The 16,390-nt window shown below is 38.7% G+C and overlaps 1 protein-coding gene and 1 pseudogene across 1 annotated transcript; both read left to right on the forward strand.

The window, feature by feature from the left end:
• The window catches only part of LOC113403232 (FH1/FH2 domain-containing protein 3-like), a 195,534-nt pseudogene that overhangs the window by 69,311 nt on the left and 109,833 nt on the right, over window positions 1–16,390 (forward strand).
• Window positions 2,707–4,118, forward strand: LOC135194629 (uncharacterized). Its single transcript, XM_064220234.1, has 2 exons — window positions 2,707–2,899; window positions 3,016–4,118. Exons 1-2 carry the CDS (start codon window positions 2,803–2,805, stop codon window positions 3,711–3,713), a joined length of 795 nt encoding a protein of 264 aa, XP_064076304.1. The 5' UTR covers window positions 2,707–2,802; the 3' UTR covers window positions 3,714–4,118.

The raw sequence follows: 16,390 nt of genomic DNA on the forward strand, positions 1-16,390 counted from the left end.
AAGGCCTTAGATAAATCACAAAATATCCCTAAGGCATCCTGTGACTCCTCCAAGGCCCTGTAAATATTTTTAACGAGCTCAACACCAGCGTCAGTTGTCGAGCGACCCCTTGTAAATCCAAATTGTTTCTTGTGTAGCAACTTGTTATTGTTAAAATGTACTAGCATTTGATTTAGTAATAACTTTTCAAAGATCTTGCTAAGAGTTGGTAGTACAGAGATGGGCCTATAGTTGTTGGGGTCTGATGTACTACCTGACTTAAATATTGGTAATACTCTACTATGTTTCATGAGGTCAGGAAACACGCCACTAAGGACACATTTATTAAATATAGTGACAAGGTAGGGTGCGATTACATCAATTATTGAATTGACTACCTTGACAGAGATCCCCCACAGATCGGCCGTTTTCTTAATATCTAGTGATCTGAAGGAACTTATTACATCACTTACACTTACTGTATTAAATTTAAAGCTAATATTACATTTTTCCACGTGGTTTTTTAATAATGATTCAGCAACGGTAGGAGAGGAATTTAATGAGTTAGTAGTCGAAAATGGAATGTCAGCAAAAAATTTTTCAAAAACAGTTGCAACATCCCGATCTGAGGAAAATAAATTGTTGTCAATAGATAAGCTAAAGTCGGAGATGTTATTTTTGACTCTTCCAGTTTCACAATTAATAATTTTCCATGTCATTTTAATTTTATCAGGTGCGTCAATAATTTTTTTTTTTATATGCAATGATTTAGCTGTATGACATACACGTTTGAATAGTTTAGAGTAGGCACTAACATAACTGATAAATGAAAAAGACCGGTTGTATGATCTTTCACTATAAAGTTCATACAACCTCTGCCTACTCTTGTGAATTCCGACAGTCGCCCAATCATTAAATTTAAGAAAATTCCTAGAATAGACTGTCTTGGAAGTAAATGTGGCATTAAATTCTGTTTTAATTAATTTAAAAAAATTGTTATAAAGCTCATTAGAATTATCATTTAATTGTAAATATGAGAGCTTTGCCATGATATTACTTCTGAACTTCTCAATTCGATACAAATTGATTGGAACAAATGTCTGTTTTAAATCCTTAGCATTATTTTTTATTTGCGAATTAAATGAAGCCAACTGTCCACAATGATCAGAACTTAACATATTTATAATACATTTATGATTAGGTACACAGTTGGTAAATATGTTGTCAATACATGTTGCAGTGGATTCAGTGATTCTAGTTGGCTCTAAGAATAAGTTAATGAGGTTATATGAATATAATAATGATCTGAATCTAATACTTGTGCTATAGTTTTCTAATAAGTTTATGTTAAAGTCACCACAAATAAAAATATATTTACTTGATCCAGATAATTTCAATAATGCACTTTCCAATATTTTCTCAAATGCTTCATATAACCCGCTAGGAGGTCTGTATACGCATACAACAATGACATGCTCAAGCTCTGCACAGGCTATTTCAATAGTCTGCTCAATAGAAAGGCTCACAACATCCTTACGTTCTTTAAATTTTAGATTTTTGTTAATAAGTATTAATGAGCCACCACGTATAGCTTTTTTTCTACTGAACATACTAGCCATCTGGTGACCACTGAAATTAAACATAAACTGATAATTTACAAGCCAATGTTTTGTTATACATAAAATATCAATGGCATTACTGTTTATGAATAACTCAATTTCTAAATCTTTTCCAGCCATTCCTTGAATGTTTTGGTGCACCAGGTTTACAAGTTTACTATTATTATTGTTTTGATTATTTCTAATTTTAAAATTTAGGAATTTATCCAAAGTTAAATTACTATTAGGTAAATTAATATTAGTATTAATAATACTTGAGCCAGAGACTACCTCTTTTGTCCTAAAATTCAATTTAAATTACTTTTATCAGTGTTAATATAAATTAAATTGTTATTTTTATTATGCATATGATCCTTGGTAACATTAGGCATAAAATAATTATTAATATTGTAAGCAATTAGGTTACCAATTTGTCTTCTGGATTTTATTGGTAGGTACGTAGTACCTCCTGTCAACTTAAATCTATATATGAATTTATTAATGTCAAATAACATAAAATCATTGCTACAATGTCGGGTCAAATTGTATAAACATACATTTAAGTCATAAATATGTAAATTCTGTGCATCTGTCAAGGTATGTGAATATGGAAATGTACTAATTATAAATTTGCATTTCTTTTGATTTTGAATTTCACATAATAATTTTATATTCTTAATTAGATTATTTTTGTTCAGAGACAAGCTGTCTCCATGCATTAATACAACTATATTATTGGACATCCGTTAATACCGTTTTTACACCGGTAAGAACACTAGTTCTAAAAATCTGGACTGAATCTTTCTTGTCACTTAAATTTTAAACTCTTTAAGACATTTTAAATTATAATTATTCTAGTCAATACACTTTAAAATTTTAAACTTACAATTTTAAAAAATATTCTAAATTATTTAATTATAACTACATAATTAACATTTACACTTGAATACTTTAAATTATTATCAATTAGGTCATTTACATTTTAACATTTTAAAAACATTTCCAACATTTATTATGTTTCGCAGCTTCATTCTTTGCGATTTACTTTTAACATATTGTAGATACGTTCCCACGTATCAGCCTTGCACGGATTTTTAGAGGGTACCTTAATTTTTGTTTTTTTTTTTTTTTGTTTATGTACCCCTCTGCCCGCCGGTTCGGTCTAATCTCTCTCGGACTCGTCATTATGTGTTTCCGTGTCGAAGCCGACGCACGTCTCTAAACTATGGGAAGAAAACGTAAACTACAAGAAGTTGCTGAAAAATCACGGCCGAAACGCCGCCGCATACTCAGCTCGTCGTCAGACTCTTCGTTGGATGAAAGTAAGTTCATGTACTAAGTGATGCGAACAACTATCCTGGGTTGTATCTGTCACGTTAAATGAATGTATATTTATACATTTTATATGTACAAAGACTTATTACTCTGCATATTGCAGGTCCTAATCGTAATACGATTGCAACAGTTTCTTCGCCAAGAAGTTCTGTGTACCGAATGGGCCATGATATGGCACAAGTTATGCCAATCGTTTCACCCTTACCGGCCACACCGCCAGCTGTTATGACACCACAGCGTTCTGCAGATGCCGAAGAGTTGGACTCAGATATTTTAGAATTACTTGGTGATGCCCTGAAGCCAAATACATGTTTCGGTAAAAGCATGCACAAGGACGTGGCGGATAGATGGCAAGATATCTTAGGGAAGGGTTTGCCTAAAGAAACTAAAGAAAAACTTCTCAGTGAATATATGGTTCCGGATAATTGTAAAATGCTAGTTGCACCAATACTCAACCCCGAGGCGAAGGCGGCTTTAACCGATGCCACTGTTAAAAGAGACCATGCTTTATTGGATAAACAGAAACAAGTTGGTGTTGCGTTGTCAGCGCTGTCGCAGGCCATAGACGAAATTATATCAATTGCAAACAAAGAACATAAATTAAAAATACTTAAACCTATCAGTGACGCATGTCGCATTTTGTGCGAAGTGCATAATAGTGACACGAAACTGAGAAGGAATTTTGTGATCTCAGCCGTCAACTCGAGTCTCAAGGATACCTTAATGGAAACTGGCCGAGACGATTACTTATTCGGTACCAATTTAGCAGAGCGGTTAAAAACCGCAAAAACAATTCAATAGTCAAGCGAATCGCTTCGTCAAAAGTTCAATAAAAACAATTTCGTATCTAAACCGAATTACAGAACACATTTAAACTCTCGGGGCCTGCATCGGGAACAGAAGGTAACGTATAGAGCCGATGCAGGCCGCGCACGAGGGCCAGCACGTCAGCCGCCACCGCCGCCGCCCCCCGCCACGCGCAGCTACCGTGCACCTCGGGCCGCGCCGCCGCCGTCTCCCCCGCCGCAGCGCAGGACACGACGCTAGTGCAGAACGAGGTACGGTACGCAGGTCGGTTGCAATACTTTAAAGACTAGTGGTCTAGGATAACGAGCGACCGTTATATTTTTTCAATAATTCAAGGATACAAAATACCCTTTTGGTGTACGCCATCACAATCTATTTCCCCAGAAGTTATTACAAAGTCTGCACAAGAACATGTTAATTTTGATAAATGTATAAATAAGCTTCTTAAGGTAAAAGCTATCTCAAAATGTGATCACGTTCCAAATGAATTTTTATCAAAAATTTTTCTCGTGTCTAAACCGAACGGCGATAATCGTTTTATTCTAAATTTAAAAAGTTTAAATAAATTTGTTAAGAATACCCACTTTAAGATGGAGGACTACCGTACGGCAACAAAATTAGTCACAAAGGAATGTTTTATGGCATCTATCGATTTAAAAGATGCTTATTTTTTAGTGCCTGTTCATAAATCTCATCGTAAATATCTTCGCTTCCAATACAATGGAACTTTATTTGAATTTAATTGTGTACCTTTTGGACTTAGTATTGCTCCGTATGTTTTTACAAAATTATTAAAACCTGTTTCTCATTTTCTTCGTTCAAAAAATTTTTTGTCCGTTTTATATTTAGATGATTATTTTTGTGTCGGTAGAAATTATACTGAATGTAATTATAACATTAAATATACAAAACACACTCTGGAAAGATTAGGTTTTTTAATTAATTATGAAAAAAGCTGCTTAGTTCCGAAGAAGTTATGTAAATTTTTAGGTTTTGTGTTTGATTCTTCATCCATGCAATTAAAGTTACCTGAAAGTAAGAAAATTAAAATTAAGGAACTAATTAATCAGTTTATTTACATAAAAAAGTGTAAATTAAGACACTTCGCAAGATTTCTGGGTGTTCTGATATCTGCTTGCCCCGCATTACAATATTCCTGGGTTTATACAAAAGAATTTGAAAGATACAAATACTTGTGTTTGTTAAATAACCCAAGTTATGAACAAGTTATTAAAATACCAGCATACATATTAAGAGATATGTATTAATGGATTGAAAACATTGATCACGGTAGTGCACTTCTTAAAAATAATAAATATAGTAAAGCAATATATTCAGATGCATCAACCACGGGATGGGGTGTATATTGTAATAATGAAACAGCATTCGGTTATTGGAATAATTTTGAAATAAATCTACATATAAACGAATTGGAACTTATGGCAGCTTTTTTCGGTTTAAAAGTTTTTTGTAAAGATCTTTTTAATTGTGAAATTTTATTGCGAATTGATAATGTAACTGCCATCGCTTGTATCAATAAAATGGGCAGTGTCCAATTTCCTCATTTGAACAAAATCTCTCGTATGATTTGGCTGTGGTGTGAAGAACGAAAATTGTTAGTTTTTGCTTCATATATCAGTAGTAAAAATAATGATAAAGCAGATGCTATGTCCAGAAAACAATTTAGAGATACGGAATGGGAACTTGGAGTTAGTCAATATAACCAAATTATAGAAAAATTTGGTAAACCCGAGGTCGACCTATTTGCTAGTCGTTGTAACGCAAAATGTGAAACTTACGTGGCCTGGAAAAACGATCCTGATGCATGGGTGATAGACGCTTTTACCATATCTTGGGAAAAACTTACATTTTATGCATTTCCACCGTTCTCGTTGGTATTAAAAATGTTGCAAAAAATTATTAATGATAAGGCAGAAGGAGCCGAGATGGCCCAGTGGTTAGAACGCGTGCATCTTAACCGATGATTTCGGGTTCAAACCCAGGCAGGCACCACTGAATTTACATGTGCTTAATTTGTTTATAATTCATCTCGTGCTCGGCGGTGAAGGAAAACATCGTGAGGAAACCTGCATGTGTCTAATTTCAACGAAATTCTGCCACATGTGTATTCCACCAACCCGCATTGGAGCAGCGTGGTGGAATATGCTCCATACCTTCTCCTCAACGGGAGAGGAGGCCTTAGCCCAGCAGTGGGAAATTTACAGGCTGATTATTGTAGGCAGAAGGAATCGTTGTGGTTCCTTATTGGCCGACTCAAGCTTGGTTTCCTTTAATAAAGAAATTGTCTATCGGTAAAATTTTACAATTCGAACCAAGTCCTAATTTAATAATATCTCCTTTCAGATTACCACACAGGCTTCACAAAAGTCTCTCACTAATTGCCGTGAAATTATCCGGCAAACTTTATTAAGAAGGTTTATTTCCCCTCGTTCAGTCGATATAATGTTAGAATCGATTAGTAATAATACATATAAACAATATGATTGTTCAATAATAAATTGGTTAATTTATTGCTCGCGAAATAATGTCGATTATATGAAACCTCTACCTCAGTACCTATAATATTACATTTTCTTACGGAAATATTTGACAGTGGCGCAAAGTATGGCACTGTCAATTCCACCAAATCTGCCTTATCACTACTTTTAGGTAGTAACACCCTAGATGATGAACGAATAAAAAGATTTATGAAAGGAGTTTTCAGATTGAGACCAACCAATCCTAAGTACGATATTACATGGGACCCAAATATTGTCTTAAAATATTTATCGGAAAAATGGCCAAACGAAGATCTTAATCTGGAAACACTTTCCAAAAAGACTGTAACCTTGTTATCACTAGTCACTGCACATCGCATACAGACTCTGTCATTAATAAAAATTGAAAATATTATCTTTAATATTCCTATTAACATTATGATTAAGATACCCGATTTTATTAAAACCTCGAAGCCAAATTCTTTTCAACCACTTCTTAAAATTCCATTTTATGATGCTCATCCAGAAATTTGTCCTGCTAGAAGTCTGCAGGAGTACCTAAATAAAACAAAATCTTTACGTAATCAAAACAATAGTTTTTTATTTATTAGTTACAGAAAACCTCATCATAAATTATCCTCTCAAAGATTAAGTCACTGGATTAAGGATACTCTTCAGCGCAGCGGTATTGACACTAGTATATTTTGTGCACACAGCACACGACATGCTGCTACATCAGCTGCAAAAAGGTTAGGCGTTAATATCGAACTAATTAGAAAAACCGCAGGTTGGAGTCAATCCTCTTTGGTATTTGCTCAATTTTATAATAGAGAAGTTGTTGAAAATAATTTCGCTTCTTCTAATTCTTAGCTTACTTTAAGATGTTTATTTAGATTATTTAATTTTTTTTTATAAAGCATATACATAATAAAATATATATATCTTTCCATTTGTATATTATTTTCTTATTTCACGTTACCTTCTCTGAACATCCTACAATATGTTAAAAGTAAATCGCAAAGAATGAAGCTGCGAAACATAATTAATGGTCAAACGAACTTACCTGTAAGTGAAGTTCGACCACAATTATGTGAGCAGCTTCATTCGAAGCGATTTACAATCACCCTCCCGTAATAGTGTTGAAATAAGTTCATGCAGTATGCTTTACCCTACCCTGCTACGTGAAATAAGAATAGAAATACTTTAAACGAAATGACGAGTCCGAGAGAGATTAGACCGAACCGGCGGGCAGAGGGGTACATAAACAAAAAAAAAAAACAAAAATGAAGGTACCCTCTAAAAATCCGTGCAAGGCTGATACGTGGGAACGCATCTACAATATGTTAAAAGTAAATCGCAAAGAATGAAGCTGCTCACATAATTGTGGTCGAACTTCACTTACAGGTAAGTTCGTTTGACCATTAATTATCATCTATTAATTACTTTTAAAAATTTAAAATATTTCAAATTATTGTGTACATCATTTTATTAAATTTGACTTTGAATTTTATCTAAATAAGACATTTTAAAAATTTTTACATACGTTTACTTAGTCTTTTGACAAGTGAACATAGTTTAAGTTTTAAGTCTTCACTTAATTATAATATTTTATCGAAATAGGACTTTTAAAATTTTTAATTAAGTTCACTTAGTCTATTGACAAGTGAACATAGTTTAAGTTTTAATTTTTGACTTAATTATAATAAACTACGCAGCTCCCCCTAAAATGTTCCATACCCCGGTAAAAGGGACAAGTATGGAAAAGAGCCCCAGGATGATCTCGACACCACCAAACCAGACTGAGACGACAGAAACGTCCAGTACAAGCGAGACTTCCCAAGTCAGAAAAAGTATAGGAGAATGGGAAACGAAAGGACCACTCAAAAAAGTAACACATGATAACAAAGAAGGACAAAAACGAGCCTCAATCGAACTTTTTAACAGTTCACCAGGGAAGAACAAAGACCAGGTGAAATCCACCGACAGGGTGACCCAGGCTCGGATCTGGCTCCGGAAAGCGAAGACCCACCTTAGTGAGTCTCGCAATCTGAAGACAGATCTGAAGGCCGGGATCACAATGGCGTTGGACAAAATGTTCAAGCTAATAAAGGAAGAGGCAGGAGACGTGAAAAAAGGACACCAAGCGAAAAGAGACGGTACCTTCATAAAAGAGAAGAGTGAGAAAGGTACATACGGAAAGAAAAGAAATAAACATAGGAAATGGGGAAGTGATGGAAATACTAAAACGGCAAATGAAAAAAATGGAAGACACTTACCTCGAAGTGGGGAAAGTGCGAGAGGCCATCACGACCCTACAAAATTCCGCGCCAACACAACCAAAGACCTATGCGGAAGCAGCAACAGCGGCAACAAATCAGAAACATAGAGAACCGGCATTATACTCCATACTAATCGCACCGAAAGATGACAAAGACACCGGAGACCAAGTCTTGGAAAGAGTGCGCAAAGCGGTCAACGCGAAAGACGGTTGGATCACGGTGGAGAAGGTGCGCAAAGTCAAGGATAGGAAAGTAATAGTGGGCTGCAAAACAAAGGAAGAAAGAGACAAATTAAAGGACCGGCTGAGGTGTGTGGAGGAACACATACACGTGGAGGAGGTTAAAAACCAAGACCCCATGTTGATCCTGAAAGACGTTCTCGCCGGGCACGGGCCGGGAAGAGGAAATCCTCACGGCGCTGAGAAACCAGAACAAGACAGTGTTCCACAGCCTCAACAAACCGGACGATAGAGTGGATATCAAATACTACAAGAAAGCCAGAAATCCACACACTAGACACGTCGTGCTCAGGGTCTCTCCGGCTATCTTAGATAAAATAGAAATTGGTCTGGTAACACTGCTCTGGGTGACATGTCAAATTTGAATTTATTTTAAATATTTTAAATTATTTAGTTTTAAGTGTTTTAATAATAATTAGTGTAGTAATTCTGGATTACAATTCTTAATAAAAGTGACAATAGTGTTTGTGACGCAGATACGCCACTATATCAAAACAAAAGAAGAATCGAGTCGACTGTCATAGTCTAACGGCCGCTTGACTTGAAATCTTCAACGTAAACCCGGGGAGTATTTTGTTTTAAAGTTTTATATAGTCATTTTTATACGTTATAAACCTGATTCGAACAAGGCTTACATGTTGTGGACAGCATCTGTCTTCTCCTTTGGCGTGATTACTGTCTCACTTTGCTTGACAATTAGCTGGAAGCAAAGTTGAAGATTTTAACATAGTCCTCAGATAGTTCTTCACAATATCTGTGCTGTGCATAGGACTCAGCTTATTTTGTAAGCTGTAATCCTTGTGTTCAGTATACACTAAGCTTATAATATTGTTTGAATCAGTTGACAAGCAAATAAGCAAATAATTTAACACATACATATTTATTAAAAGAAAGTAAGAAATAATCAAAAACATTATATGTGACTCACATTGTATACATTTAGTAACTGATATAACATAATATAAAAGATCACATAAAATTCCCTAACTTTGTCCAAATTAATTGCTATTACCTTAACTGATAATATATAATTAATCACATTTTATTATATCACATAATTTTAAAGTAATCATATATTAAAATAATAATATTATATTATCTTTTTAATTATTTAAATACATATTTGAATAAATTTTACAGTTAAACATAATGGAGTATACTATTATGACCCGGAAAACATCAATAAAAGATATGGAAGCCAAATTCCAACTGACCCTTAAGGAATTACAATCCTCCAAAGAGTTAAACAGACAACTTCTTCAAGAGCGTGAGGACAGTGAAGAAGAGATTAAAAAAATTGTGAAAAAAAACACTGAACTCAAAAGTGAGCTAGCTAAGTTGAATGAACATTGTTTAGATGTTGTTAGCCAGCGGGACAATCTTCTTGAGATTGTGAACTCATTTAAAGAGTGTAGCAATGAACATGAAAGAGCTTTGAGTCGCATTTCAGAACTGGAAGAAAGTCTTATTAATGCCCGAAAATTAGAAATAGAACTAGAACAAATTAAAACAATCCAGAAATGTGATGCGACTGAAAGGTTGTATCATGAGTTAGTTACACATGCCTCTGACTCCAATAACACCTTGCAGGAGTCTGAAGCTAATCATACCTATATGAATTCACATAACAAGATAAAAAAAATACATAAAATTAAATAAATTCATTGATAAAACAAAAAAAATAATTAGTAATACTTATAAATATCAATATGTATACAAAATGAGAAAAGAACGGTCACATTTGATTAATAAAGTAAAATCATGTAATAATAAGTTGCAAAATAATAAATTGATATATGACAATAACATTGAACATCTGCAACTAGAAATTTCTAGCCTCCAGAGATCATTAGAATTTGTGAATAAAAAATATGACTTGGCTCAAAAACAGATAGAGGAACATATACATGCAGCCAACAATCTTCTTGAGCTATGCACCTCGAACTTGGAAAAATTTGAGTCCTTATCAAAGGAATCCATGTGTAACTGTTTGCATACTCAAGAAAATGAGTTGGCCTCTGCTAATACTAATATTAACACAGTGTCCGAACCTCTCAAGTTGAGTCAATGTTCACCAGGGTTCCACAACCACAATAAACTGGGGTTAGAAATAAATATAAATAAAAATGTTAAAAATGTTATAGTAGTATCTGACAAGTTAGGTCAGGGCTTTGGCTCAATACTAAAAAGTGAGATAAAAAATGTAGTCAATACATGCTCACCCGGGGCAACCTATCAGTACCAAATAAATAAGATAAGTTCTATGCATCTGGATTCCAATAATATAGTTGTATTAATGCATGGAGACAGCTTGTCTCTGAACAAAATATCCACAGTAAAATACTACAAACCGGAATGGTGCATATAGACATGCAGAAGATAATAGCCTTAGACCAGTCCCCACTAGTGCAATGCTCCATGTGCTTAGGCTATGGACATGGGAGGCGCTTCTGCAAACAAACCGAGCTCAAGTGTTGTCATTGTGGAGGACTCCACTTAAAAGAAAAATGCCCCGATTGGATAGCCGGAGCAGCACCACGCTGCATAAACTGCACCAGTGCAAAACTGGAAGACGTTGAGCACAACGCGTTCAGTGACCAGTGCCCGATACGGAGAAGGTGGGAGGCACTAGCCAGGGCTAAGATAGCCTACTGCTAAGGTGGTCCCCAGCCGTTCCAGGGTAGGCAACCACACCAGGAAATATGCAGTAGCCTAAGCCAACCTCCAGCGTAAGGAACTGGCAACAAACGAACTCATGAAAGAGGCCAGTGAACACGAAACCGCATTTGCGTTGGTCCAGGAGCCGTATGTGGGCCGCGTAAGAAGAATGAAGGAATACCGCGGAGCGAGAGTCTTCCAGAGCGCAGTTATAGGAGATGGGACTGTGAAGGCAGCCATAGTTGTCTTTGACGACGACTTGGATGTCATCCAGTGCCCGAAACTTACAAACAACAATATTGTTGTAGTAAGGATCCGAACCAGCGCCTGGGAAATCGTAGCGGTGTCCTTCTACTTCGAACCGGATCAGCCCATAGGGCCATACTTGGACCATATCAAGAACATCAGAGAGAAGCTGGGCCCCACAAAACTACTGATAGGAGGAGACTGCAACGCAAAGAGCACCTGGTGGGGTAGCACCATAGAGGACCACAGGGGAGAAGAAATGTCCGGGACCCTGGAAGAGTCCGAACTACAGGTACTCAACGTAGGGAAGACACCCACGTTCGACACTATACAAGGGAACAGAAGTTTCACTAGTATAGTGGATATAACTGCATGCTCAATTGACCATTCCGTTAGCCGCCACAGCTAGTATCGAAATACTTGGCGTCGATGTTTCGAGCCTCGTTCAGTTCCGCGGTCAATTGGAAGGCAAAGCCAAATTGGCATCAAAAAAAGCTCGGTGTGCTCAGCAAGGCAAGACAGTATTTCACGTCGGCCCATCGTCTAAGACTATACAAGGCGCAAATTCGGCCTCACATGGAATACTGCTCTCACCTCTGGGCGGGTGCTCCCCAGTACCAGCTCCTTCCATTTGACCATATCCAACGCAGAACGGCTCGAATTATCGACGATCAAGCCCTCTCCGATCTGTTTGATCCTTTGGCTTTGCGTAGAGATGTTGGATCGCTCTGCATCTTCTACAGAATTTATCACGGGGAATGTTCCGAGGAATTGTTCGGATTAATCCCGGCTGCTGAATTTCACCTTCGGACATCTCGTCAAAATTCCAAATATCACCCGCACCACCTAGATGTCCGAAAATCCACAACAGCGCGATTTTTAAGACACTTTCTGCCTCGCACAACCACTCTGTGGAACCAGCTTTCGCCGGCGGTTTTTCCGAACCGATACGACTTAGGAACCTTCAAGAAAAGAGCGTACTCTTTCCTGAAAGGCCGGCAACGCACCTGCAAGCCCCCCGGTGTTGCAGATGTCCATGGGCGGTGGTAGTCACTTTCCATCAGGTGAGCCTCCTGCTCGTTTGCCACCTCTACCATAAAAAAAAAAAAACCTGCTGGAACTAATTGAAGATTGGAGGTTAGACCAAACCACCACCAGCTCTGACCACAATACTATTTTATTCAACATTAAACTGCAAAGAAGTAAGGGTATAAAAATAGAAAGAACCACTAGAATTTACAACACCAAAAAGCCAATTGGCACCTCTTTGTTGAAACTTTAGCGCAGGCAAAGACTGAAAATAATATCAGTCAAACATACATAAAAAACATAGGCAACAAAGAGGACCTCAAACACGTAATAAAAATGTACATACAGGCAATTACGACAGCCTGCAACAAAAGTATACCCTTACAGAAAAATAAAATAGTACTTACCATCCCGTGGTGGAGCGAAGAGCTATCTCAACTCAAGAGGACGATGGTGAGATACAGACGCAGGATCAAGAACGCTGCGAAATCGCGAAGACAGCATGTAGTCGAAGAGTACCTGGAAAAGAAAGAAGAATATGAGTGCCAAGCCAAGAAAGCCCAAATAAACAGTTGGAAATAGTTTTGCGAGAAACAGGATAGGGAAGGAATATGGGATGGAGTTTACAGAATTATAAGGAAAACCACCAGGAGACAAGAAGACTTGACCCTAACCTAACCTAACCTAACCTAAACCCCAAAGAGTCAGCTGACTTGCTAGCTGAGACGTTCTACCCCGAAGATCTCGCTAGCGCAGACAATGTCCACCATCGCCGCACCAGAGAGGCGGCAGAGCGAATAAACGACAGGCAGGATGATGAGCATCACGACCCGCCGTTTATTATGCTGGAATTAAAGACCGCGATCGGAGGATTTAATCCAAAGAAGGCTCCAGGGGCGGATGGTTTTACCGCGGACATATGTGGTCGAGCTATATACCAGGACCCGGACGCCTTCCTTGCCCTATACAATAAATGCCTAGAAATAGGATACTTCCCGAACATCTGGAAGGAAGCCACAGTGGTGGAAGCCACATTGAGAAAACCGGGCAAGGAAGATTACACGAACCCCAAATCCTATAGACCGATAGGCCTGCTGCCAGTTTTGGAGAAGGTCCTGGAAAAGATGACAGTAGCAAGGATAAAATGGCAGCTGATACCGCGTTTTAGTACTCGCCAGTCCGTTCGGATTCATGCCCCAGAAGAGCACCGAAGACGCCCTCTATACCCTGATACACCACATCAGAGGGCAGATTAAGCTCAAAAAGCTTGTCACCCTGGTGTCACTGGACATAGAGGGTGCCTTCGACAGCGCATGGTGGCCAGCTATCAGAATCCGTCTGGCTGAGGAAAAAGTACCGGTAAACATCAGGAGGCTAATAGATAGTTATCTCGACGAGAGGAAAGTCAGACTCAGGTATGCAGGGGAAGAAACGGCAAGAGCCACAAACAAAGGATGTGTGCAAGGGTCAATAGGTGGCCCTATCCTGTGGAATCTCTTGCTAGACCCACTATTACAGGAAATGGAGAAAAGGAAATTCTTCTGCCAGGCGTTCGCGGATGATGTGGTGCTAGTCTTTGCGGGAGACACCGCTCTAGAAATCGAGGGACAAGCCGGAGCCGCCCTGAGTTTTGCTCACGAATGGGGTGTCGCGAATGAACTAAAATTCGCACCACACAAGATCTGCGCCATGATAATGACAAACAAGCTAAAATATGACACCCCACGTTTGAGCATGGCCGGGGTGGATATCGGAATATCCGACGAGATAAAAATCCTGGGGCTCATGATAGATAGAAAGCTTACGTTCAACAAACACGTCGCGAACATATGTGCCAAAGGCACAGACATACATAAAAGGCTGTCGAAAGCCGCAAGAGTGAGCTGGGTTCTACACCCAGAAATAATTAGGCTTATCTATAAAGCAGCGGTAGAGCCAATAATTACTTATGCAGCAGCGGCGTGGGCACCTGCGGCGGGAAAACTTGGGGTACAAAAACATTTGAACGCGGTTCAGAGAGGTTTCGCTCAGAAGCTCTGTAGATCCTACCGCACAGTCTCCCTGAACGCGGCACTAGTACTGGCCGGGATACTGCCTCTTGACCTAAGAGTAAAGGAAGCAGCCGCCCTTTACGAGGCACGGAGAGGGTCATCCCGTTTAGTACTGGGCGATCGAGAGACCGAACGAGCGGCTGGATTTGCGGACGCTCCTCACCCGGCGATGCAGATGGACCTGGAGATCCGAAGTCTCTCAGACCAGAACCAGGTAGACCAAAACAATGTGCAGCAGGTGCGAATCTTCACCGACGGGAGCAAGATTGACGGCCGGGTCGGGGCCGCATTATCCTTATGGAATAATGAGGTCGAGACCAAGGCGGTCAAACTCAGCCTACCCGCGTACTGCACAGTCTACCAGGCGGAACTCCTGGCCATCTGCAGAGCCACAGGCGAAATCCTCAAAAGCGGTGGGAGTTCCTTTGGTCTGTACAGTGACTCCAGAGCAGCGCTGGAGACTGTAACGGGCCAATGGAATCTTCACCCGTTGGCGGTGGAGATCAGACGCAACTTACATCGGGCTTTGGTACAAAGCAAGATAGTATCCTTGTTTTGGATCAAAGCCCACGCGGGTCTCCACGGAAATGAACGGGCAGACTGCCTGGCGAAGGAAGCAGCGCTCTCGAGCTGGAGAAAGCCGGACTACGACCAGGTTCCGGTTTCATTCGTCAAGAGGAACATTCGTGAGAAGACTCTCGATGAATGGAACCGGCGATACCAGTCGGGAGGGACGGCTTCCGTAACGAGAGCGTTCTTTCCGGACGCGGTAAAGGCGCACAAAATTATTCGGAACATTAAACCCCAAGGCTACCTAACGCAGATGCTCACGGGACATGGTGGATTCTCCGAATACTTGTACCGGTTCAAGTGCAGAGAGAATCCATCATGTCAATGCGATCCACAGGCGGTGGAATCGACGCTGCACTGTTTGCTAGAGTGTCCAATACATCAAACTGACAGATATAATTTTGAACAAAAGACGGGGGTGAAACTTGATAAGAGTAACCTACCGGATTTAGTTGACAACAAAGAACACAGTATTGATTTTATGCGCTACTGTGAGAAAATATGTAAAACTGTAAATATAAGAAATGTAGATAAATAGTAAAATAATATTATTGGTAGTTTTAGCTGTATTTATAAAATGTTTTAGACGTAGATGTAAGCTTTTAAATTGTGTATTGTATATTGAAATTGTAAAATGAAAATTGTAAATAAAGACCCTGAAAAAATATCAGGGGTAACGGGAGAAATAAATGAGCATACAAATTGATTTGCTGACAACGGGGTTTTTAGCCGGTAAGAGTCCGGCACTGCCTGGGCCCTCCATTCCCAGGCGTCCATGATGGATTTTCCCCGTTTGTCCTTAATTTAGTATATAATATAGAGGGAGCAAAGTTTTAAAAAAAAAAAACCAAACCTAACCTAACCTAACCAGTTTCCCCCCGTCCGCCGACGCGTAAACACAAGTAATAAACCGCTCCGTAACATTTAAAAGTTACTAAAATATATAAAAGTGGTAAAAAGTTGTCCAAATTGGATGAAATTGATGTCAAAAGTTGAGGATTTGTGCAGTGTACATAGTGGTGATAATATAGTGCCAAACGGATTTCGTTCCACCCCTTTATTAGGGAAAAATCCTGAAAAAGGTAAAATTTTGCCACAATT

This window comes from Vanessa tameamea, chromosome W, assembly GCF_037043105.1.
Source record: "Vanessa tameamea isolate UH-Manoa-2023 chromosome W, ilVanTame1 primary haplotype, whole genome shotgun sequence".
NCBI classification, from domain to species: Eukaryota; Metazoa; Arthropoda; class Insecta; order Lepidoptera; family Nymphalidae; genus Vanessa; species Vanessa tameamea.

What these genes read in the sequence shown, in the direction of transcription:
- LOC135194629 (XM_064220234.1), top strand. Translation starts at nt 2,803, where the DNA reads ATGGGAAGAAAACGTAAACTACAAGAAGTTGCTGAAAAATCACGGCCG. An exon ending in AGACTCTTCGTTGGATGAAA is followed by an intron (nt 2,900 to 3,015) that starts GTAAGTTCATGT and finishes TGCATATTGCAG; the next exon opens with GTCCTAATCGTAATACGATT.